Source organism: Dromiciops gliroides, chromosome 4 (genome assembly GCF_019393635.1).
Source record: "Dromiciops gliroides isolate mDroGli1 chromosome 4, mDroGli1.pri, whole genome shotgun sequence".
Taxonomy (NCBI): Eukaryota; Metazoa; Chordata; class Mammalia; order Microbiotheria; family Microbiotheriidae; genus Dromiciops; species Dromiciops gliroides.
This window is the reverse complement of record NC_057864.1, coordinates 41,697,930-41,720,977: the sequence shown is the minus strand read 5'-3', so window position 1 is coordinate 41,720,977 and position 23,048 is coordinate 41,697,930. Positions and strand designations below refer to the sequence as shown.

At 41.8% G+C, this 23,048-nt stretch overlaps 1 protein-coding gene across 2 annotated transcripts in view; it reads left to right on the top strand.

The window, feature by feature from the left end:
• Positions 1-28: 28 nt before the first annotated feature.
• Positions 29-23,048, top strand: part of HS2ST1 (heparan sulfate 2-O-sulfotransferase 1) — a 226,425-nt gene continuing 203,405 nt past the window's right edge. Inside the window, exon 1 of one of the 2 annotated variants that reach the window (XM_044001170.1) lies at positions 29-395. In XM_044001170.1, the coding sequence (XP_043857105.1) occupies positions 272-395 (124 nt within the window). In that variant the 5' untranslated portion in view covers positions 29-271. The remainder of the gene's footprint in view (positions 396-23,048) is intronic. The other variant, XM_044001171.1, reaches the window with a different exon arrangement.

Sequence of the window (23,048 nt, the reverse complement as noted above, 5' to 3'; positions counted from 1 at the left end):
GGTGCCTGGGGGCGGGGGTGGGTGGTGGGAGGGAGGGAAGGAAGGAAGAAGGGGGGTCGGAGGCAGCGGTGGCCGCTGCCGCTGCTGTTGCTGCTGCGGCGCTTCACTCCCGCTCACCCGCTCTCACCAGCCTGCTCCCGCTCCGCCGGCCTCGGGGCTCCGGCTCGCTCCTCCCGGTGCCTCGCGCCCGCGCCCCCCGGCCCCCGGGGCCTCGCTTCCCGCCCCCCGCGGTATGTCGTGATCCCGAGCGGCGGCGGCGGCGGCGGGTTTCATGGGGCTCCTCAGGATTATGATGCCGCCCAAGTTGCAGCTGCTGGCGGTGGTGGCCTTCGCCGTGGCGATGCTCTTTCTGGAGAACCAGATCCAGAAGCTGGAGGAGTCCCGCTCCAAGCTAGGTGAGGGGAGGGGGCGCTCCTGGTGCTGGAGCGGGGGCGGGGGGGAATGCCTTCTGTCACTCGGGGGGGGGGCGGGAGAAGAGAGCCGGGCTCGGGGTGCGGGTGCCGGCCGGGGACACCAATGCCCTCGGCTGGAATCCTCCTGCGGAGAGGCAGGGACAGGAAGCTTTGGGGACGGCAGAGGGGCAGTGCCCCGTGCAAGGCGAAGGGCTGACAGATGGATGGGACCCGGGCTTCCACCCCGAGAGGCTGCTAGGGGACTGAGGCGAGCCTGGGAAATTGACCCTAGTCAGTTTCACTGTGAGGCTGGGAGCGGCGAGGAATCTTGGAGCTGACGGACGGTGCCTAGGGAAGGGGGAAGCTTGCTGGGAGAGGGAGCCCGAAATGCTGCGGATCCGGGAATGCGTGATCTGAGACGAGAGATTGAGATACAAGTGGCCTTCAGTTGGGATGGGGGCCGGAGCGAACTTGGACAAATCAGGGCTTTCTTCTGGTTTTTTGAGGGTAGAGGAAGGTTATGCCCCCGAACTGACTCAATTGGATCGACTTACTTGAGAATGCAAGCATGTATTGGTGTTGGGAGGTGATTAAGAAGTTGAGAGAATGGATATAGATACTATTATTAAGCACTTAGTACGAGTCAGGCACTGCACTAAATTCTGGGAGTACAGATACAAGCAAAAAGAAAGACAACCCTTTACCCGCATGGAGCCTATATTCTGATGGAGGAAAACAGTCCATAACATGGATGAAAAGACCAGAGAATCAGGATCAGAATTGGGTTTGAAGTGAGCGTAAGTTTTAGTGGGCTATGATGAAAGAATCAAAAAATGTTGGCTGGAACGCTTTTCACCTGGGGAGATACTTTTGAGAACCTCAAGATAGGCTTATGAGTTGAATTTTTGGCGATATTTTGGTTTGTAAATTTACAATTAAAAATCACGAGAATACTGATTTAGATAAAAACATGTGAAGCTACATTAAACTTCTAACTATTTCTTTTTCTCTAAAAAAAGGATTGGGAAATAATATATCACTTGGGATAAAGAACAAAAAGGGAGCTGCTTAAAAAAATGGGTAGGGACTGGACTTGTGATTTTATTGGTATAGGTGTGGAAAATCCCTCTGCCATTGGAAATCAGCCCCTTCTCTGCAACTTAGGGTCACAGAACTGTCTAGAACAGGGCTTCTTAAACTTTTCCCACTTGCTACTACTTTTTGCTCAAGAAATTTTTCACGACCCTGGGTATATAGGTATATAAAATAGGTATACAAATCAAACATTTACTGCCAATTTTTTCTGGACCTCCACATTCAGTTATTCTTTCCCTTAATGGGGTTGGGATCCAGAGTTTAAGAAACTTTGGCCTAGAACACAGATTTAGTGACTGGATGTGTTAAAAGTCGGACTTGAGTCCAAGGTCTTCCTGGTTCTAGGTTTGCTTTCTATCCACCATGCCAAGTTGCCTGTTAGGTCTGTTTATTGTTATAGTACATTGAATGTCACACTAGGATGAAAAACTTAGTCATTTGAATTTTCACGATTCCCTTCTCAGAATGTAAGTATCACGAAGACAGAAGTAATTTTTGTAAAATTTCTATACCTAAGTATAGTCATCTGTAAATAATAGGCCTTTAATATTTGAATTGAATTAAACTGACATATGAATATATCCAGTTTTGAAATCCATTTTGTAGACAGTTACAGAAAGTTTTAAAGATGATTGTAGTAAGGAACATTAAATACCAATGTATATCAGTGACAAGAGATGTACTTAGAAACCAGAAAAAGAGCTGAAACAAATTTCTCTATCAATCCTCCATACTTGTACAAATGAATGCAGTTGATGGGTACATTGCCATTAGTATTTTCCATGTTTTGGTTTAAATCCATTTAATCATAATCCTCAACTCCTCACCCTCATATATACAATACTCAGTTGCCATGTTCTGGCTTTCCCACTTCCACATCTTCCATCCATCTTTTCTTTGCTCACAGCTACTCCCCAGTTCAAGCTCTCATCCGCCTGCCTGGACTCTTGCCCTTGCCCTTTCTTGGGCTTCCTTTCCTCTAGTCCATCTTCCACTCAGTTGCTAAGGTGACTTATGTCACTCCTCTACTCAATAAGCATCATCAGGCGCATATCCCAGTTCCCCGGGGGCCAAAGCTCCTCTGACAATTCACATCCTTCACAACCTGGTCCCACCTACCTTTCATCAATATTCCTCTTCAAACACCCTTTGGTTCAGCCAAACTGGCCCAGAGAAGTAAGGAGGGCATGTATTACAAGAGTGAGCAACAACAAAGACAGAAAGGAGATGAAGTGTTGCATGTGAGGTGAGTAATCTTGCTCTGTTGTATTGGCATTGCCCCATCTGCTTCAGTCAGTGGACCTTTCCCTTCTTTGTTTTTCTTGCTCAGGACATGCTTCTTAGAATCAGTATCCTTCTAGGCTTAGCCAAACCTCACCCCTTCCACCCCAACCTTTCAGCCACTAATGCCTTGGTCCCCAAATTATCTTCTATTTTTCCTTTCTTTTTTTTGGTGGGCAATGGGGGTTAAGTGACTTGCCCAGGGTCACACAGCTAGTAAGTGTCAAGTGTCTGAGGCTGGATTTGAACTCAGGTCCTCCTGAATCCAGGGCCAGTGCTCTATCCACTGCGCCACCTAGCTGCCCCTTCTATTTTATATATATCCCTATTTGTGCATCTTGTCTACCCTCTATAGTTTGGAAGCTCCTTGAAGGGCAGTCTCTGTTTTAGTTTTATCTTTCTATTCCTAGAACAGTGCCAGTAGTAGGTACTTAATAAATGCTTGTTGATTGACTGTTGTTTTATTTTTATAATTTAAAGGAAGCAACTTGGCTTAGTGGAGAGAGGCAGCTAGGTGACACAGTGGATAAAGCACAGGCCCTGGATTCAGGAGGACCCAAGTTCAAATCCAGCCTCAGACACTTGACACTTACTAGCTGTGTGACCCTGGGCAAGTCACTTAATCCTCATTGCCCCGCAAAACAAAAACAAAAACAACAAAAAACTTGGCTTAGTGGAGAGTGTTAGATTTGGAGGCATGGTGGACTTGAGTTCTAATCCTGTGTCAGACACAATCTGTGACTGTTGGCTACCTCATCTGTGTAATTGGAATCATAACAGCATCTACTTCAGCATTATTTTGAGGATCAAAGGAGATACCCTATTCAGCATGTTTTACAAATCTTAAAAGTGCTTCGCAAATGTACTATATTACTATTATATTAATTTGCTTCATTCAGCTTTAATGAACAAAAAGTATTTGCAGGGTTTACTTATGCATAATTAAAATGAGATCCTTAGTATGCCACATGCAGACACTGCAAACTTCGAGCCCTCCAGAGTGTTAATAAAACACAGTAGAGGAATAGTTACTCAACCTTTAATTTTCCTTTCTTGCCTGAAGAAGGTAAGGTCTTTAATAACACTTGGGTTGAATGTTTTTTCCAGAGTGGTTTTAAAGGAGGAAAAGACTAATTAAAGCTTGCTTCCTGGCTGCCAAGCTAACTGACTTACTGTTTATCTGTAAAGTGGGTATATTTATTTTCCCTGGGTGTATGATACTGTTTTCTTGTTCAGGAAGTGTTACAAAGCCATCATCTCTGAGGAGATTTTTTTTTTTAAGAAAGGAAGGATATTTGCCAGTCCCACCGTGAGCAGTAGCCAGATATCAAAATGAAGACCTCCTTATGGACATGAGAGCCTTCAAGGAAAAACTAAAGGATGTAATAATTTCAGTATGCCACAGACATAGCTCAGGAAATATATTACCTTTCAGTTTGTGTTTTGCTTGAAATCTTCAAATGTTTTAAGCTTTATTAAATTATTGTCCTTAAAGAAATCTGCAAATGGGGAACCTCAGGCCTTTTTTGAGTTGATATTAGTTAATAGGCCTATTAATAGACCTATTAAAATTTTGTTTTCTACAAGTTTTTCTTTTTTTTTTTTTTAAACTGGTGCCAGTAGTTAATGTGCCTGTATCGTAATAAGCATTAGACATTGCACTAGGAAAATCCAGCTTCTGGCATGAAAGGCTTAATGTAATATAATATAAGCTGAAAGAATTCTATTAGTGAAGTATCTACCCTTTTTTATATTTGTGTAATGGACATGATTCAATTCCATGTGGAGAGCACAAAAATGTACAACTTCTCCCGACTATAGACCAGTAGTTAATGTTTTTCTGCAAGTGTAAAATTACCTACTTCTTCAAAACTGATGAAGCCCTTTTTTCATTCCAGTATAAGAAAAACTCTATTGGAGAAATGATTCTTTCTAAGAAACTTTTCTTTGCTTTTCCCATTTTATAAGAAGGGGACATGGTGTGCCAGTCCCTGAATACTGTTTGATTTCAGATTGTGTTTCAATTGAAAGGCCTAGTGGGACGGTGTCACTTGTCAAAATCGATCATGTGCACAGTTCTGTTTTGAAAATTAATATGTTTGTGCTACATAATCAGTAGTTGTTTTTTTTCCAAATAAAGCGTTACTTGTAAGAATCAAAGATCTGAAGGAAGCAGTTTATTTCCTTAAGATTCCTACAACTCGGGGCAGCTAGGTGGCGCAGTGGATAGAGCACCGGCCCTGGAGTCAGGAGTACCTGGGTTCAAATACGGCCTCAGACACTTAACACTTACTAGCTGTGTGACCCTGGGGAAGTCACTTAACCCCAATTGCCTCACTAAAAAAAAAAGAAAAAGATTCCTACAACTCTAGAATTATAAGGGGAGTGTGAAAATGGTGGTAACAGGACCTCTTCATGTAAGAATTGCCTCTTCAGCATAGCATCTTAGATGGGTTCTCAGCAAGTTTCTACCTGAATGTTCCCAGTTATTAGGGACTCACCTCACCTAGTTATTAGCAGCTACCTCAGAAGACATCCCATTCCATGTTTGGGCGGCTCAGATGATTAGAAAGCTCTTCCCATTGAAATCTGCTTTTTCTCCTCATCCTTTGGAAACCCCATACTCTTCCACAGCACATTCCCTCACATATTTGAAGGCCACTAGCATAGTTCCTCCCATCTTTGCTCTTCCATTGTAAACACTCCCTGTTATTTTAACCATTCATCCCATGGTGGTTTGTTTTTGTTTTTTGGCGGGGCAGTGAGGGTTAAGTGACTTGCCCAGGGTCACATAGCTAGTAAGTGTCAAGTGTCTGAGGCTGGATTTGAACTCAGGTCCTCCTGAATCCAGGGCCGGTGCTTTATCCACTGTGCCATCTAGCTGCCCCCCCCCCCCCCGTGGTGGGGTTTTTAGAAACCCTCCCCCCCTAAGATTTGGCCCCTTCTGGCTACTGTCCTCCTGATATACTTTAGTGTGTCAGTATCTTAGATTTGGTACCCAGCAATGAACATAGCCCTACAAATGTGTGCCCGGAAAGAGTGAAACCTTTGTTCTTTAGCTCTGAATACTGTTCTGTTTGTGGAGTCTCAAATCACAACCCAGTTATACAGCTGACTCATATTGAATTTGTCTCAAATTCTTAGTGCATCTATCCCCAGTCCTCCAGTACTTTGTAGGAGGTCAGGTCCAGGGACTTAGATTTGGCCCCATTGACTAGTATCTGCTACTTGGGGCTTCTCTTTCCATTTTATCAAAACCTTTTCGAATCCTCATTTTGGTCACCTAAGTATTATATCATTCTTCCAGCTTTATTTCACTTTCAGATTTGATGAGCACGAATTCCATCTGTGTTTTCATCCAAGTCTTGGATAAAGTTGTTGAATACAAAGGGCAGAGGCCAGAACTTTAGATGGAACCCTCCCACCCCAATGGCAGGCCATTTAGCACCACTCTTGGGTTATTTGCTTTGATCCAACTTGGAATCCACTCCCTTGAACTAATAGCTGTTTTGTGGCCAAGCATCAAGATGTTTGAGAGGCAGTTGGTGGTGTGAAACCTAGAGATCTAGAGAGAGATTGGGGCTAGATAAAGAGATCGGAGAATCGTCTGCTTAGAGATGATAAATAAACCCATGGGGATTGATGAGATGACCATAGAAGATAGAGCAGGGGGAAAAAGAGGTCAGAGCCTTTAGAGACATCCATGGCGTGGATGAAGGGACAGCAGAGTGGTCAGACAGCTAGGAGGAGAAAGTCAGGAGAGGATGCTGGCTGGAAAACCTCCAGAGGTGAAAGGATGCATGAAAATGGGGTGATCCACAGTGTCAGTCTGTGGAGAGGTCAGGAAGGGGGGAGGATTGAGAAAAGACTGTTTGGTTAACTGATTTGACTAGTTTGTGCCCAGCCACTAGGGATGAGAAGAAAAGTGTATTCAAAAGAAATCAAAGACATTTTGGGAGGGAGTGATAATAATAATAATAGTAATAATAACTTAATAATGAAAATAGCATTTTAACTAGCCCTTAGAGGTTTGCAGAAAGCTTTACATATATTCTCATTTGGAGCCTGGAGACTGGGATTCCTAGAATCCGAAGTGAAGTGAAGTATTCCTGGCTGGAGGGTAGGAGTGGGGTTGAGTATGTGTGTGCGTGTTGGTGTTTGGAGGGGTTGGATAGCTTTTGTTAAGACACTAAAGGAGAAAGAATCTTGTGTATTGGGAAGTGGTTGTAGTGGGTTAATTTGATTGGAATGTAGATTATGTGAGGAGGAAGTAAAGTGAAATCTGTACCGAAAAGATCTTAGATTTACAACTTGTGGGGTACACAGATAACCTGTAGGAAAGAGGAAGAGAAGGAAGGAAGGAAGGAAGGGGGGAAAGTAGGAGGGATGGAAAAAGGGAAACAAGCATTCAGTGCCTACTCCTTGCCAGGCACTGTGATAAGGGCTTTAGGAATGCCACATTTTGTATTTTTTTTTTGTTTGTTTAGAGGCAGTAGGGAGTCACTGAGGTTTCTTGAGTAGGAGAGTGACCTGACCATGCCTTTTTTTTTTTTTTTTAAGAAAGAAATATCAATTTGGTAGTTCTTTATGCAGTGGGTGGAGAGGAGAGATTAATGATTGTTAGATCAGTTAAGTTGTTGCCACAGTCTAGATCATTGATGCCAAACTCAAATAGTAGCAGGATCACTAAACCAAACAGAAGGATTCCTTCTGGCCACATATTGACTTAGAAAACAACACATTAACATCATCTATGTTCTATTGTATTTTTACTTATTTTGTTAAGTATTTCCCAGTGATGTTTTAATCCAGTTACAGCTGCATTCTGGACTGCCTGCCGCAGCTATCTAGTTGTTAGATAGCCCTCACTTTTCCCTCAGTGACTCTGCTTGGTTTTGACTCTTGTAACCTTTCTGCTTTCCCCCAGGGTGAGAAAAATTGAATTATTATTGAATTAAACCTCTAATATAGGTGATAGGTGATGGGGGCCTGAGCTTAGATAAATATATGTTGCTAAGGTAGACTTCACAGGATATCTAACTGTATATGATGAGGCATCGGGGCACTGTTCTACTTCCTTTTGTGTATTATCTTTTCCCATTAGATTGTAAGGTGTTTTTTTTTTTTTTTTTTGGTGAGGCAGTTGGGGTTAAGTGACTTGCCCAGGGTCACACAGCTAGTAAGTGTCAAGGGTCTGAGGTCGGATTTGAACTCAGGTCTTCCTGAATCCAGGGCCAGTGCTTTATCCACTGCGCCACTTAGCTACCCCAGATTGTAAGTATTTTGAGGGTAGGGACTATCATTTGCTTCATTTTGTTTCCCCAAGACTTAGCACAGCACTTGGAGGATGACTGAGGTTGTGAACCCAAGTGACTGGGGGAAGTGTGGTAGTGCCCTCACAAATAGAGAAGTTAGAAAGAGGGCTAGGGCTTTTTTGGAGGGGAGGGAGGGAAAGATACCCTTATTTGAGAAGTGTAGAGTTTGAAATGCATATGGGACATGAAAATGGAGATCAGGGTAATTTGGTGATGCAGGTCTGGAACTCAGCAGGTAGAATGATGAATGTATATATAAGGGAAGCTAAGTGGGGCAGTCAGTAGAGCACCCAGCCTGGGGTCAGGAAACTATTTCAGGAACCAGTGGATCATTCTCCCTGCCCCAAGTCTCTCCGCTCTAGTCTATTCCTTGCTCAGCTGTCATTAATCTTCCTTGAAGTACAGAACTGAGCATGTCATCCCTCACACCCCAAACATGAGTGAAGCCATATCACGGTCTTTTTTCTTTTTTTCTTTTTCTGTGGGGCAATGAGGGTTAAGTGACTTGCTCAGGGTCACACAGCTAGTAAGTGTCAAGTGTCTGAGGCTGGATTTGAACTCAGGTCCTCCTGAATCCAGAGCCCGTGCTTTATCCACTGCGCCCCCTAGCTGCCCCAGCCTTATCACTTTCAGCAACAAACATAAAAATCCTGTTTGGCGTTCAAATCCCTTCACAACCTGGCCCGCTTCCTACTTTCCCAATGTCCTTAAGCCTTTTCCTCCGCCCCACTACACCTGCACCCCTCCATGAAATCTGGGATCCAGGAGCACTGGTCTCCTTGCTTCAGTGTCAAACAAGCTGCTCCATCTTAGACGATTGGACAGTCTCCCTGGCTGTCCTCCTGCCTGGAATCTTCTCCCTCCCCATTCTGTCTCCTGCCTTCTTTCCAAGTCCTAGCTTAAAGCCCCTCCCACAGGGAGCCTTTGCTAGTCCCCCTTCATGTTAGTGCCTCCCTCTATTGCTTATCTCCAACTCAGCCTTTCTATATCTTGTTTCCACAAAGTTACCTACATGTTGCCTCCCCCGTTAAATTATAAGCTCCTTGACCGTCTTTTGTCTTTGTTTGTACTCCCAATGCTTGGTGTAGTGCCTGGCACATAGTAGGTGCTTAATAAGTGCTTATTGATGGATAGACGTGTTTGTATTTTTTTCCTTGATTATATACTTTCATCCTTTGTTATTCTTTAAAAGTCCAAGTTATGGAGAGCTCTCTATGGTTAGATTGCAAAGACTGTTTTCTGTTTCATTAGAATATACACTTAGTTTGTCTAATGAGAAATGGGATGCCTTGACAGGAAGTCAAAGTGAATAACCATTTAAATTGAACTCTGACTCATAATAAAGCAACTCAAAATTTGCTGTTCATAAATTTTTTTTTTCCCCCAAATCATATAAGCAAGCCTACTGCTAATGCATACTGCCGGAAAAAAGTACAATGGAATCTGCTTCGACCACCTACCTGCCTGGGTTTTCTTAGCAACAATTTTACTTCCTAAGGAAGCTTTATACATTTTAACCTGTATTTGGTGACTGGCAGTTTGACAACTGACATTTTGTATTGTGCATTATGAGATTTTTTTTTTTTTTTGGAAAGGGCAGTCTTTATTTATTTATTTATTTATTTATTTATTTATTTATTTTTAGTGAGGCAATTGGGGTTAAGTGACTTGCCCAGAGTCACACAGCTAGTAAGTGTCAAGTATCTGAGGCCGGATTTGAACTCAGGTACTCCTGACTCCAGGGCCAGTGCTCTATCCACTGCGCCACCTAGCTGCCCCTTGGAAAGGGCAGTCTTACAGAATGGATGATACCAGCAGCTTTGCTCATCAGATCTTCATTACACTGGAGACTCTTGGAGGGTCCCCTTGCTGAGGGTAGTTTAGCCTGTAGAGTTGGAGTCTTAGCTTTTCTGCAGTAGCAACTTCTAATGACTTCTAGAATAGTGTTGATTCCCCCCCCCCACCCTACAGTCAGTGATGGGTCCCAGAGAATCTTGGGAGACCCATAAAATGACCCTAAGAGGGCAATTCGCTGGAATCTTTTTGGATCCATCAGTAGCCCTTGAGATACTTGTATTTGTGCTGTCCGAAGCTGTTCAAAAATGAACCCTTTAGAGTGTCAGCTGTTGAGGGAAGGAAGCATCCCAGGTATTCTGGAATTGCTGGGAGAGAGCCTCTGAGTGGGTGGGTGCCTGCTGGTGACTCAGACACTTCTAGTGTCAGTAGATGTAACCCCCCTCCGCCCTTAAGAGCAGTCATCTGGGTGAATTGGGCTTCCTCCCAGGATGCCTTCACAGTCACTGGCTTCACCTCCACAACAGGAAGAATGTGAATTGTAATGCATCCTTTTCACACTCCCTGCCAGAAAGACCACTTTCCCTAGTAGGTCCACAGGTGGCCTTTCCTCAGGATGGTTTAGCATGTTCTTATTCTTTGACAGTAGCTGTGGTAATCCATACTGGAGGGAGCTAGCTGTTCATGAACGTGAGAGATTAATCCGAAGGACCCAAGAGAGAAACTTGATTGACGACTAATGATTGAGAATGTCTTTGAGGATATTGTTGGGAAGGGGATCTTTATTTTTATTTTAGAAGCTATCCTTAAACTCACTGTTTTCGTGGTGTTCTAATCTTTCCCCCCCTTTTAAAAAACTGCTTTTCAAATATGGGTAGTTTTCTGTTACTATTTATTTCTGGCAGTAAAGTAGGGCTTTGAAACTAGATTTCTGTTTCTTCAGACTTACATTTAAAAGATTCAGATTCTAGGAGTGAAACATTAGCTTTACTTGTTTACCATGCTTAATAGAGGTTCCAAGTTTTCAGTAACTCAATTTATGTAAACACTACAGTCTAATCCCTGGATTATCCTTAAATTTTACAGATACATGATGAAAACACACTACTAAATAGTGTATATTTGTAAGTAGGGAATATGATTTAAAGCTTTTCCACTGGAAAATATGAAAAGATTGACTATGGTCCCTTTATCTTGCTGCTGTGGGAAATATGTTTTCAGCTCTAAATATATATTTAATGTTACTCTGAGAATATTAGGAAGTTTTCGTTTCCATGATTTGCTTTTTAAAAATAGAAATAATATAGAAATGAGTTTTTATAGTTGACACAATTATGTCTGTTTTGCACATTAAAGTACTTAGAGACAATTTTAAATAGATTTTTTTTCCTTGTTGTTCTAATAGCCTTTTGGAATAGTAACATGAAAGTCCCAGTTGTGTATGGGAGGTTCCCTTGTGTTTTCTTCAGCCAAGAGAATGGACTGGATGATTTCTTGTTCTAGAAGTGAATTATCTGATTTGAATGTGGGATTTTTTCACACAGCTCCCCTTTGATTGGGGGATAGTTTTTGTTTCTATACCAGGATTTCCACTGGATTTCTACCCCATTTCCACCTGATATCAGCACTGTAGGTTATTTTAGACTGCACATTGCTGATTCGAGCATGAACTTTTCATTAGGTTGATAAGAACTGACCTATTGACTTCTTACCATATTCCCCATGGGAGTTCTTCTAAATTTTCTATTTTCTCCTAAAACCTCCAGGTCTACCCTCCCTCTCATCTCTCTCAGTAGATGACTTTATCTCTTACTTTACTGAGAAAACTGAGGCTGTCTATGTGAGCTTCCTCAGTTTTTCCTTTTCCAATTCTTTGGAATGCTCAAGAGCCTCACTCCTCTAAGGGAGAAGGAGTCCTTTCTGCATCTCTTCCATCCAATCCTCTTCTGCTCCCTCCCCCACCAAAATGACAACAACAGCATCTTTTCTTACTGTGGTTGTCCTCCTTCCCCCACCTCCCTCCGGTACCTCTTCAGTCTCCTCTTTTGCCTCATTCCCTCTGCCTTCTTGATCCTAAAATGAACAAACAAAACAAACCCCAAACCTTCTCTTGAGCCTTCTACCACCTGATCTTTAATTTCTTCCCTTTTCTGCCAAATTTCTAGAAAGAGTATTTTATACTTTCTACCTACAGATCCTCATTCTCTGGAAGTTGGCTCCCATCCTTACATCCATCCTACCCCTCTTGTCCCTAGTATTGAGTTTCCCTCTCCATGGTCATCATTGATTTTCCCACTTCCAAATGGTTTTCCTCTCAGTGGTCATCTGCCTTGATGTTGCTGCAGCATTCGATGCTGGTGTCCTTGATTCATATTAGCTCCTTCCTGGGGTTTTTGGGACACCCCTGGCTTTTCTCCTGGCTATCTGGCCACCCCTTTTTGGTTCTTCTTTGTCCTCTTGCTAAGTGTAGCTACATCCCAAGGTTCTGTCTTGGGTTACATTCTCTTCTCTCTTTACATACAGACTCTCCTCAAGGAATCTCAAATATTGGTTTTTGACCTGTGTTTCATCTGTGATTGGGGTCACAATAAATAGGTAGCTAGAGTGCATCCAAGAAGAACAAAGTCTCTATATGCACAAATATTGGTCGCAGAGCTTTTTGAGATAGCAGTGGATTAGAAACAAAGGAGATAGGAGTAGTTAGGTGGCACAGTGGATAGAGCACTGGCCCTGGAGTCAGGAGGACCTGAGTTCAAATTTGGCCTCAGACACTTAACACTTACTAGCTGTGTGACCCTAGACAAGGCACTTAACCCAAATTGCCTCACCAAAAGAGAGAGAGAGAGAGAGAGAGAGAGAGAGAGAGAGAGAGAGAGAGAGAGAAAGGAGATGCCCATGGATTGGAGAATGGGTAAGTAAACTGGAAAATGAATGTACAGGATTCTTACTGTGCTGCATAGGAAATGATGAATGTCTATAGGAACTGATGAAGAGCGAAGTAAGCAGAACTAAGAAAGCTGTATAGATATAGATATAGACCCATAGAGATAGATAAACATATACACGTATACATACATACACACATACATATATATGCACAATGACTATAGCTGTGTAAATGGAAAGAATGCTCTTCCCCTCCCCAAATCAAAAGTAAAATGTTGCAACATTATAAAGAACAAGTGTGGCTTGAAAGAAGAGATGAGAAAACACCTCCCACCCAACCCCTTGCAGAGATGGGAAGTCCATAGACACATTGCATGTGTTTTTTAGACTTTTTCAATGTATTGATCAGTTATGTTGATTTTCCCGCTTTTTCTTTTTTTTTCCATTTTAAAAAATATTTGCTGTATGGAATGGCTCTGGTGGGGGTTGGGGGGAATAGATACTGCGGGAAATTATGGTGATGTGAAAACAAAAGACATCAATAAAAATGTGTAATTCAAAATAATGCATCTGAGAAGCTTTAATGTCTACCCACATGACACTGCAATCATGGGAGAAGGGAGTCAAAACTTAGGCTCATTCCTCAGAGGATACACAAAGCTATTTTCCCTTTTCCCTGTTATTCAAAGAGGCATCATCCCATCTTCACTCTTCCTGTACTATCTCTTTGTCCCTCCCTTAAAATATGGACCCCTGAAGATCTTTGCCACAAATTCCTTCTTGTCAGACAGATATAATAATAAGCCATAAGATCACTCTGAGGGCAGCGAGGTGGCCCAGTGGATAGGTACCAGGCCTGGAGTCAAGAAGACCTCAGTTCAAAGATGGCTTGACATGTAGACCCTGGGCAAGTCACTTAATCCAGTTTGTCTCAGTTCCTTATCTGTAAAATGAACTGGAAAGGAAATGGCAACCCATTTCAGTATCTTTGCCAAGAAAACCCCAAATGGGGTCATGGAGAGTCTGGCTCAACAACAACAACAACAAAGGTTACCGTGGCACATTCGCTAGTCAGCCCTTCTGCATTTCAACTTTACTTTATTTCTTAGGAGTATTGTTCCTTTCTTTGTTCATTCTGCTCTCTTCCCCAGAGAGTCTCTGTTCTAGTTAATTAGTCAAATCCACTAAATGTTTATTAAGCATCTACACCCATTGTCAGGTGCTGAGGATATGAGGACAGAAAGAAAACACAGTACCTGCCCTTGAGGAACTAATGGTTTCTTGGGGGCTGGATAAAAAAAGGAGGGTGTATATTGTAAGGGGCTAAAATTCTGGCTAGTCTGTCTAAAATATCTAATGAGTGGTCGCCAATAAATTATAAGCTTTAGCAAGAGTTAGACTTTTAAGCATTTATTAAGGAGAATAAGAATTTGGTGAAGAGAAAGAGAAAGAGGCCTAGATTCATCTGTCTATCTCGGGGAGCTATAGTTCTCCTCCTCTGCTCTCCACGAGAGTCCTGGCGAAAGAGAGCAAGAGTCCCAGCCTCGCCTCCTCTTCCTCCCCTAAGCCAACATCACTTCCAGATGCCAAAGAAAAGCCGCATGGTCTTGCCCTCAGAGGCCTTCTCCTCATCGTGGAGCTTTCCTACAGTAAGTCTCCAGCAGGTGGTGTCATTCCAATCATTCCAATGTGAAAATGTGTGCATCAAGAGGGAGTAGGTGTTAACAGCTAAGCTTCTGGGGGGCAGCTAGATGGCTCAGTGAATAGAGCACCTGCCCTGGATTCAGGAGGACCTGAGTTCAAATTCAGCCTCAGACACTTAGCATTTACTAGCTGTGTGACTCTGGGCAAGTCACTTAACCCCAATTCCCTCACCAAACAACAACAACTAAGCTTCTGGTAGGCTCTGGCACGCAGGGCTGAGCCTTCATGGAAGATAGGGAGGGGCTGCAAGAGGCTGTGGTAAGGAGGGCATGCATTCCAGGCCCCAGCTACACCTTTTCGAGTGGCGGCAGGAGATGGATGGAGAGTTTGAGGAATGCCAAGTGGGCCGGTTTGTCTGCATGCTGGAGAATAAGGTGCATGAAGCCTGGAAAAGTATTTATTCCTCAGGATACTGCTGCATTCTCTACCCAGCAAGAGTTTGGAGAGAAATAAAAAGCCAGTGTACATCTTTCCTAATGCCACCAACTAGATAATCAGACTTTGCATCCTTGGGGCTGAGCTGGTTCTTGTCTCTGCCTCATGAACCAAACATGTCTCCATCCCTCTAGCTACTAGGATCTTTCTCCCCAAATTACCTTGTATTTATTCTGTAGATATTATTACAGATACATGTCTCCCCGGATGGAATGTAAATGTCTTCAGGCCAGAGACAGTTTTATTTCTGTTTTTGTCTGCCTGGTGTCTGGCACATAAACACTTAATAAAAGCTTGTTGATTGACTGATTCACCCATTTTGCTCATGGGCCACTGGAACATGAATATGCTACTTCATTATTACCTATTTTAAAATTACTCTCAAATTAGAGCGGCTCGGTGAAGGGCTTGGAGCCAGGACTGAATTCAGACCCAGTTTTGTCACTGTCTGATTTTTACCTAAGGCATTTCACCTCTCTGCCTCAGTTTCCTCACCTGTAAAATGAAGGGGCTTGATTAGATGATTGCCATGGCCCCTTCTAGCTTTGCATCTGTGATCCTATGTCCTCTGCCCTGTGTTTCTGTAACATCTGTTGGGATGTGTCACCGATACCTTAAGCTCAGCATACCAAAAATTGAATTTAAGATGTGATAAAAGTCTTCTTCCCCTTCTAATTTCCCTGTTTCATTGGGTGGCACTACCATTAACTCACTGATGATGACGTCTTGAATCATCTTTCAGTGTTCTCTTGGGTGCACATCTAATGACTTGATAAGCCCTGTAGCTTTGTATGTTATCCATTCCTAAAGCACCTTGCCTCTTCTACTTCCTATCCTTCTCTAATGGCCTCACCCAGGTGCCTTCTCTTTGAAGTCTTCCTTGATTGCTTTTGCTTTCTTGCCCCATTGGAAAAAAATCTCTCCTGCTCTTCAGATTTCTGATGAAGATCTGCTTTGTCTCTCCTAGGTACTTATTCATATTCCAACATGCGTACGATAACTACTTGTACATATTTCTCATTTCAACTTTGCTGTTCCCACCCACAAACCTAAAGTGTACCCCTTTTCAAGGACTGTGTTGTTCTTCCCTTTCGTATACCAAATACACATACAACAATGCGCATAGCAGGTGCTTTTAATGAGCGTTTGAGTTTATATTAATTCAAGTAATCTCAATCATTATCCTTTATTTCACAAATATATTTTATTCTATATCTTATTTCACATATCTTTTTTAATACTACTTGGTTTATCTTGCTATTTCCTGTTAATAACTTGGCAGCTAAGTAGATATTTCCAGTAGCTTATTAACAAGTAGGTTCATAACAAAATGTACTCAGAAAATGAGACTGGTAGAGATCTGGCACCAGGAGGGATGTGCAGGAGCCTGTGACTAATGATTTGTGCCATGAGCTTTTCTGCAATGTTCTCCATGCAATCTCTGCATGTGTGTATTCGTTCTGGGAGAGCCAGCATTACCAAGAGTGCCACTCTTCAGAGTAGCTGTAGTAAATAGCTGGAGCCCATTTTGTCCCCATATTCTCCAGTTGATTTAGTCATTCATTCAACAGATACTACAGATGTCTTGAGAATTTTCGGTCTTCTCAAGAAGAAAATTGTATGGTAAAAAGGTCTGGAGAGGGACTTGAATTGAATAAGGAGGGAAATTAATGGTAAAGGTGATTTGGAGGGCTTTGAACTTGTGATGAAGGACAGAGTTGAATTTGGGGATGAGAAATTGGGGAGTACTTGGGAAAAGCTTGAAATTGAGGCCAGATTTGAACTCAGGTCCTCCTGAATCCAGGGCCAGTACTCTATCCACTGTACCACCTAGCTGCCCCTCACCTCAGATTTTGCTCCTTTTTCTCTTAGCCCTGAAACATGTGCCTTTGGTTGGAAAGGACAGAACAATATGTCCAGTCAGGTACTTGATATCCAATAGAAATAAGATGGCCAGAGAGCATCTAGCACTCAGTGAATCCAGGTCACCTGGCCCACATGAACCTGCCTTGGGTAGGGAATGAGGGAACCAGCAATGTGATTGCTGAGCCGTGATTGAACAACCAACAAACATTGCATGCCTACCTTGAGACAGGTGCTGTGGATGTGCAGAGGCAAAGACTAAGACAAAAGTAAAGTCTCCATCCTCCAAGGTAGTTACTTTAAAAAAAAATCAACATTTGATCTCATGGCAAAGGACAAATACCTTGATTTTCAAAAAATGGGAATGGAATAGAACCCACCAAGTCTAAATCGGTGAGTATGAATTTGATGGCTGGGAAGATTCCAGATTATATTATTAAAGAGATGCTTCGTGAACATCTAAAGAAGCCAGGCATGATCCCAGAGAGGCAGCACGGATTCATGAAAAATAGATCCTATCAAATGAACTCAGTTTCTTTTTTTGATAGGATTACTGATTTGGGAGGTGGGGAGTTCACCAGGTTTTTCTTGTGGTAAAGGTGGAGAGGTAGAAGATAGATTATCACACAATTCAGTGGATTTCCTGCTGGTTGAGTGTCTGAACTGGAAGGACTCATGAATATTTCCCTGGCAGCTTAGAGGGACTCCACGGGAGAACCCCAGGCATCTCTGCTTGACTCTCAAAAGTTAAACATGTTTATCAGGGTCTTGATGGGATGCTTGTCCAAACTTTTTAGATGATCTCAAACTGGGGGAGATAGCTAACCCATTGGATGACAGGATTGAAAGAAGATGAACAGCCTAAAAGGTTAAGCTTAAACTTACAAAGTTTAGTAATGGAAAATGTAAAGCCTTACACTGTTTTGTTTTGTTTTTTAAATCAACTTTACAAGTACAAGATGGGGGAGACAGGGTTAGGTAAATTTTTCTGAAGAGGATCTCAGACTTCTAGTGGCCCCCAAGCTTGATACGAGTTAGCAATTTGTTGTGGCAGCAAAAAGTCCTTTTGTGAATGTGGGCTGTATTAAGAAAGGTGAAGCTTTCAGGTATATAAGGGTATGACCATACCTGGAGTTCTGTATTTAATTGTCCTTGTCATGTCTTAGGAAGGACATTGATAGATGGAGCATGTCCAAAAGGATGCATCTAGAGTGTGGAAGGGTTTTGAGGTCATGTTGTTTAGCCTTGGTTGAAGGAAGTGGAGGAGGAGTCAGGAGGATGCTCCTTCTGTTCACATCTCTCTCTCTTTTTTCTTCTTGTAATACATTTTTATTTCTAGTTTTGGGTTCCAATTTTTATCCCTCTTTGCCTCCCTCCCCTCCCCCTTCCTTGAGGTGGCAAACAATCAGATACGGGTTATACCTGTATGACTGTGTAAAACACGACCACATTTGTCATTTAGTACAAGATGTTCACATATCTCAAGGGCTGCCATGTGGAGGAGAGATTGGATTTGTCCTGTTTAAACCAAGGTAGGCAGAGAACTAGGAGGCTTACTACCTTCAGGAAACACTTTTGAAGAATTAGAGAGCTGGCTGGCGATGTGTGGACCACCATCGTGGCATCAGAATTACCCTGGGCAAGGCACTTGACTTCTCAGTGATCTAGATGATTGTTTAGACTCAGACATTGCCTGGAAGTTATTGGTTGACATTTATAGAGAAAGTTTTCTCCCCACTATTTCCCTACCTGGGTGAAATCATTAGAATTTCCCTCCTATCTTTTTCCACCCCTTCAAAAAAAAAAAGTGGAATGGGTTTCCTTGGAACATATAAGTTCCCCCTCATTGAAGGTTTTTTAATTAAAGGCCTTCAATCTTACAGATTTCCCTAGTGGGCTATAGTAGAAACTCTTTTTTGGGAATGACTTGGAATGGATAAAAATAGCTGACATTTTTATAGCACTTGAAGTTTGTGAAGCTTATTGTATATCTGATTTGAGTTGTACACCCTGTACAGTAGTTGCTGTAATCCTTGTTTTAGAGATGGAGAAGACTCAGGGCTTTGAGAGATGGTTTGTCCAATGTCACGCAGCCAGTAATTCTCTGAGGGTGGGATTTGAACCCAAGCCTGACTGCAGATCCAGTATTTGGATCCCCTACTTCATGTTGTTGAGACGCCTTCCAATTCTGATACTCTGTGTGTGTGTGTGTGGGGGGGAGGTTGGGGCACAGGAAGAAGATAAAGAGTTTAGAGAACACACAGGCCCCCCCCCTCCCCCCCAAGGGCTCAGCCCAGTGGCTGGGTAAGAGGCCAATCGATTCTTACCCAAGTCCTTTAGAGAGATGCAGAACAAAGTGCAATGTTTGGTGCAAGGGAGAAGCTGGCCACTGACAAGAAGTGGGGATCAGTGAGCGCTCTGAGGGGCGCTGGGTGGGGAGGGGCAGTAGCCCTGCTGTTCATCTTTGACACCGATGACCACTGACACTTCCATTGGTCTTTCAGGTTTACTGAGCGCTTTCCTTACAGCTTTCCACCCTCCAGGGTCCAGTTTACTTATCTGTAACATACTCCCATGGTGTGGGTGTGACAAGCCCTCTTACTCTGTTCTGGCTCATTCATTGTTCCTTGTGGGACACCAAGGAGTAGAACGAGGTAGCTAGTTTCCCTGGGCAGGGCGATTAAGGTATTCTGCCTTTTGACCTTGGTTCTTGTAACCATTCCTGAAATGGAAGTGGTTCTTCCTATGGACCTGTTGGCCCCTGGGGATAGTTCCCTTCTCCTTTGCTATAAAAGTGAATGTCAGATCTCCTCCCCCCATCTCCCACATTGGCCATTTCAATTCCCTAAATATGTGCTACACAACTACAACCTTACAACCTATCACACAAGATACGGGGACTAAATCTGGAAAAATAAAGCATTGCTACTTTTTTTTTTTAGTAATTATCTATATTAGTTATCTTCAGATATTGAAGATGAATTTCTCCTCCCTGATTTCCAAGTTTTGTTTAATTGTTTTTTTAATCATAAAAGTATTTTATTATTTTCTAGTTACATGTAGAGATAGTTTTCAACATTTGTTTTTATAAGATTTCTAGTTTCAAATTTTTCTCCTTCCCTTCCTTTCCTCCGCCATCCCCAAGACAGCAAGCAATCTGATATAGGTTATATATGTACAATCACATTAAGCATATTTCTGCATTAGTCATGCCGTGGAAGAAGAATTAGAGCAAAAGGGGAATTGCTACTTTTAAGGAACCATTGGGAGCCTCCAGGTAGTACCCGATGAGAATCTTGAAGGAAGCTTAGGGATCCAGATAGACCATGAAAAATAAGAAGGAGAACAAATAGCATGTGTAAAAGGTGGGGGAGGATGGCACATTGAGGCCAAAGGTAGAAGGCTAGCCAGACTGGAGTATAAAGTGCAGAAATGTGAATAATATGAAATATGAATAAAGATCTATGGGAGCTTGGTTGTGGAGGGATTCCAGTGACCAGGCTGAGAAGGTAGCATTTTGTTCATGTGGAAAGAGAGAGCCACTGAAGATTTATGGGGAGGAGAGGGACATGGTCCTGTCTTTGTTTGGGGCATGCTAATTTGGGAGCTTTGTGGCAGCAGGATTGGAGGGGGAAGACAGGGAGACCAGTTCAGAAGATGTGCAGTAGTCTAGGTTGAGAGGTGGTCAGCATCTGAACTTGGGTAGGTGGCTGGGGATGGATGCATGTGGAGAGGGGATGGATATGAAAGATCTTTTTCTGGACTTCATTACTATCATTAGTTTCTCTTAGTGGTTATCTGAAGTATGTGCTGCTATTTGGGTGACAACTGTAGAAGTACATGCCCTGTTTTGTGAATGTAGCTGCAGAAGGCTAAGAAGTGTAGAGAGTGATCAGAAAATGAATATGGTGGAAGAGTAGGGGATGACAGTTAGTGGGGTTATTCTTTAATATATATTGATCAAGAGAGGTTCTAGCAATAGGGAGATGGAGAAGAATAAGAATGAAAAAAGATATGAGTCAAGGGTCTTGAGATAGTCTTTGTGAGAGATTTGGACAAATAACAAAACCCTCATACATAACTAATGAACTCTCCCTTTTTTTTCTTATCGTGAACTTGAAAACTACCAATAAACAAAACCATATGTAAAGAAGAATAGAAATAGGAATACATATGAAACCATGAATCTTTCATATAGCTTGTTATTAAGTATACAGTTATCCCTTCCACATTGTCACTTTCCCCATTGCAGTTTCAATATGTTGCAGGTTGGTACAAGAAATCAAATGGGAATTTTGGGGGGCTAACTATATTTAATTTTAAATATCTATAAAATTTTAAAGTTGACATAGATTAAATAGTATCAATAGTGCCCTGCTTGATTGTCCCATTCTGAAATTCCTTTTCTCTTTTATTTATTTTTAAATTTAAAAAAGTCTGAAACTTAAAACAAATTGTCATTAATGATCCCTATCCCCATTACAACACCATTCTCCCCTAAATAAAAGTCCCCTCTTATAACAAATGTAATGCAGTTAAACAAATTCACACATTGATTGTAGCTGAAAATGTGTCTTCCACCTACAGTCTTATCAGTTCTCTGCCAAGAGGTGGGAAGATGCTTTATCATCAGTCTTCTGGTGTCATAATTAGTTATGGCATGGATCAGTGTTAAGTCTTTCAAAGTTGTTTTCCTTTACAGTTTTGTAGTCGTTGTGTAACTTTTCCTTTTCTTTTTTACTCACATAATTCTTCATCAGTTGTATAAGAATTCCCAAATTTTCCTGAATTCTTTTTGTCATTTCTTATGGCACACTCCTGTTCTGTTACATTCACATCCCATAATTGGTTCAGCCATTTCCCAGCTGAAGATCCGCTTTCCAGTTCTTTGCCTCTCCATAACAAAATGTTCCCCTATCAATATTTTTGTTTGTGTGGGTGCTTCTTTCTTTAATCTCTTTAGGATAGTTGTGTAATAGAAGCATTGCTGGGACAGGGATGTGCAAAGTTTAGTGACTTCTTGGTTGTAGTTCCAAACTACTTTCCAACATGGCTGAACCACCATTAGCGCCTAGGTTTGCCCATCCTGCTAGAAACCTCCAACAATCACCATTTTCCTTTTTGGTTCACTTTGTAATCTCATGAGTGTATGGTGTGGAGTGTCAGAGTTGTTCTAATTTGTATCTCTGATATTATTGTTTTGCAGCATTTTTATTCATGGTAGATGCCAACATTTCTTATTTTAAGAAGTGTCCAAATACTTGGACCACTTATCCACTGGGGAATGACTTTCATTCTTCTATACCAACATTAATTTCCTTGATTATCTTTCAGTTCTTTCCCCAAGAAATTTGCTGCCAAGTTTTTTACCCAGTTCACCATTTCCAATCTAATTCTAACTGCAATAAGTTTGTTTGGGCAAAACCTTTCCAATTTTATGTAATCATATCTATCTTTCATGACCATTTTTATTTCTTGATTCTTATCTTTAGTTGCACAAGGCATTTCTTTCCCTGCTTCTCTAATTTGTTTTTCTCATGGCCTTTTATATGTTGACCATGTATCCATTTGAGTGATGATATATGAAATGAGTTCTTGATCAGAATCTAATTTTTGGTGGACTGCTTTCCAGTTTTCCCAGCCATTTTTGTAATATATGGCGTCCTTACCCCAGTCAGTAGCTGGTATCTTTGGTTTTATTGAACACCCTGCTATGTAGTGTTGTTTTCTGTTCTTGTAGTAAGCACTTAATAAAGTGCTTGTTGATTGATAGGTTGATAATCTGCCCTACTCATGAACTTATCTATTTATAAACCAAATAATTCCAATGGCTACTCCCTGCCTTTGCATTTTTTAATAAAATTATTTCCCCTGAGATTCTTGAATTTTTGTTCCTCCAGAGGACTTTTTTGGGGGTCATTTTTGTAGAACTATAAATTAACTATTTGGCAGTTTGATTAGCATGGCACCGAATCTGTAAGTTCATTTAGGTAATAGTATAATTTTTGCTATGTTGGCATGACCCAACTATGAACAGTGATTCTCTAAGTTTCTATGTCTGATAAATAATGTTATATGTTTATATAATTACTATATACCTTAGTAGCTGGATTCATATATTTTATATACTCTCTAGTTTTTTCCCTATAGTTATTTTTAGTATAATTTATTTTTTTAAATTTCTTCCTGCTGGGCTTTGTTGTTAATGTACAGAAATATTGATGATTTTTGTGCATTTATTTTATACCATATTTACTGAACTTATTGCTTCAGCTACTTTTAG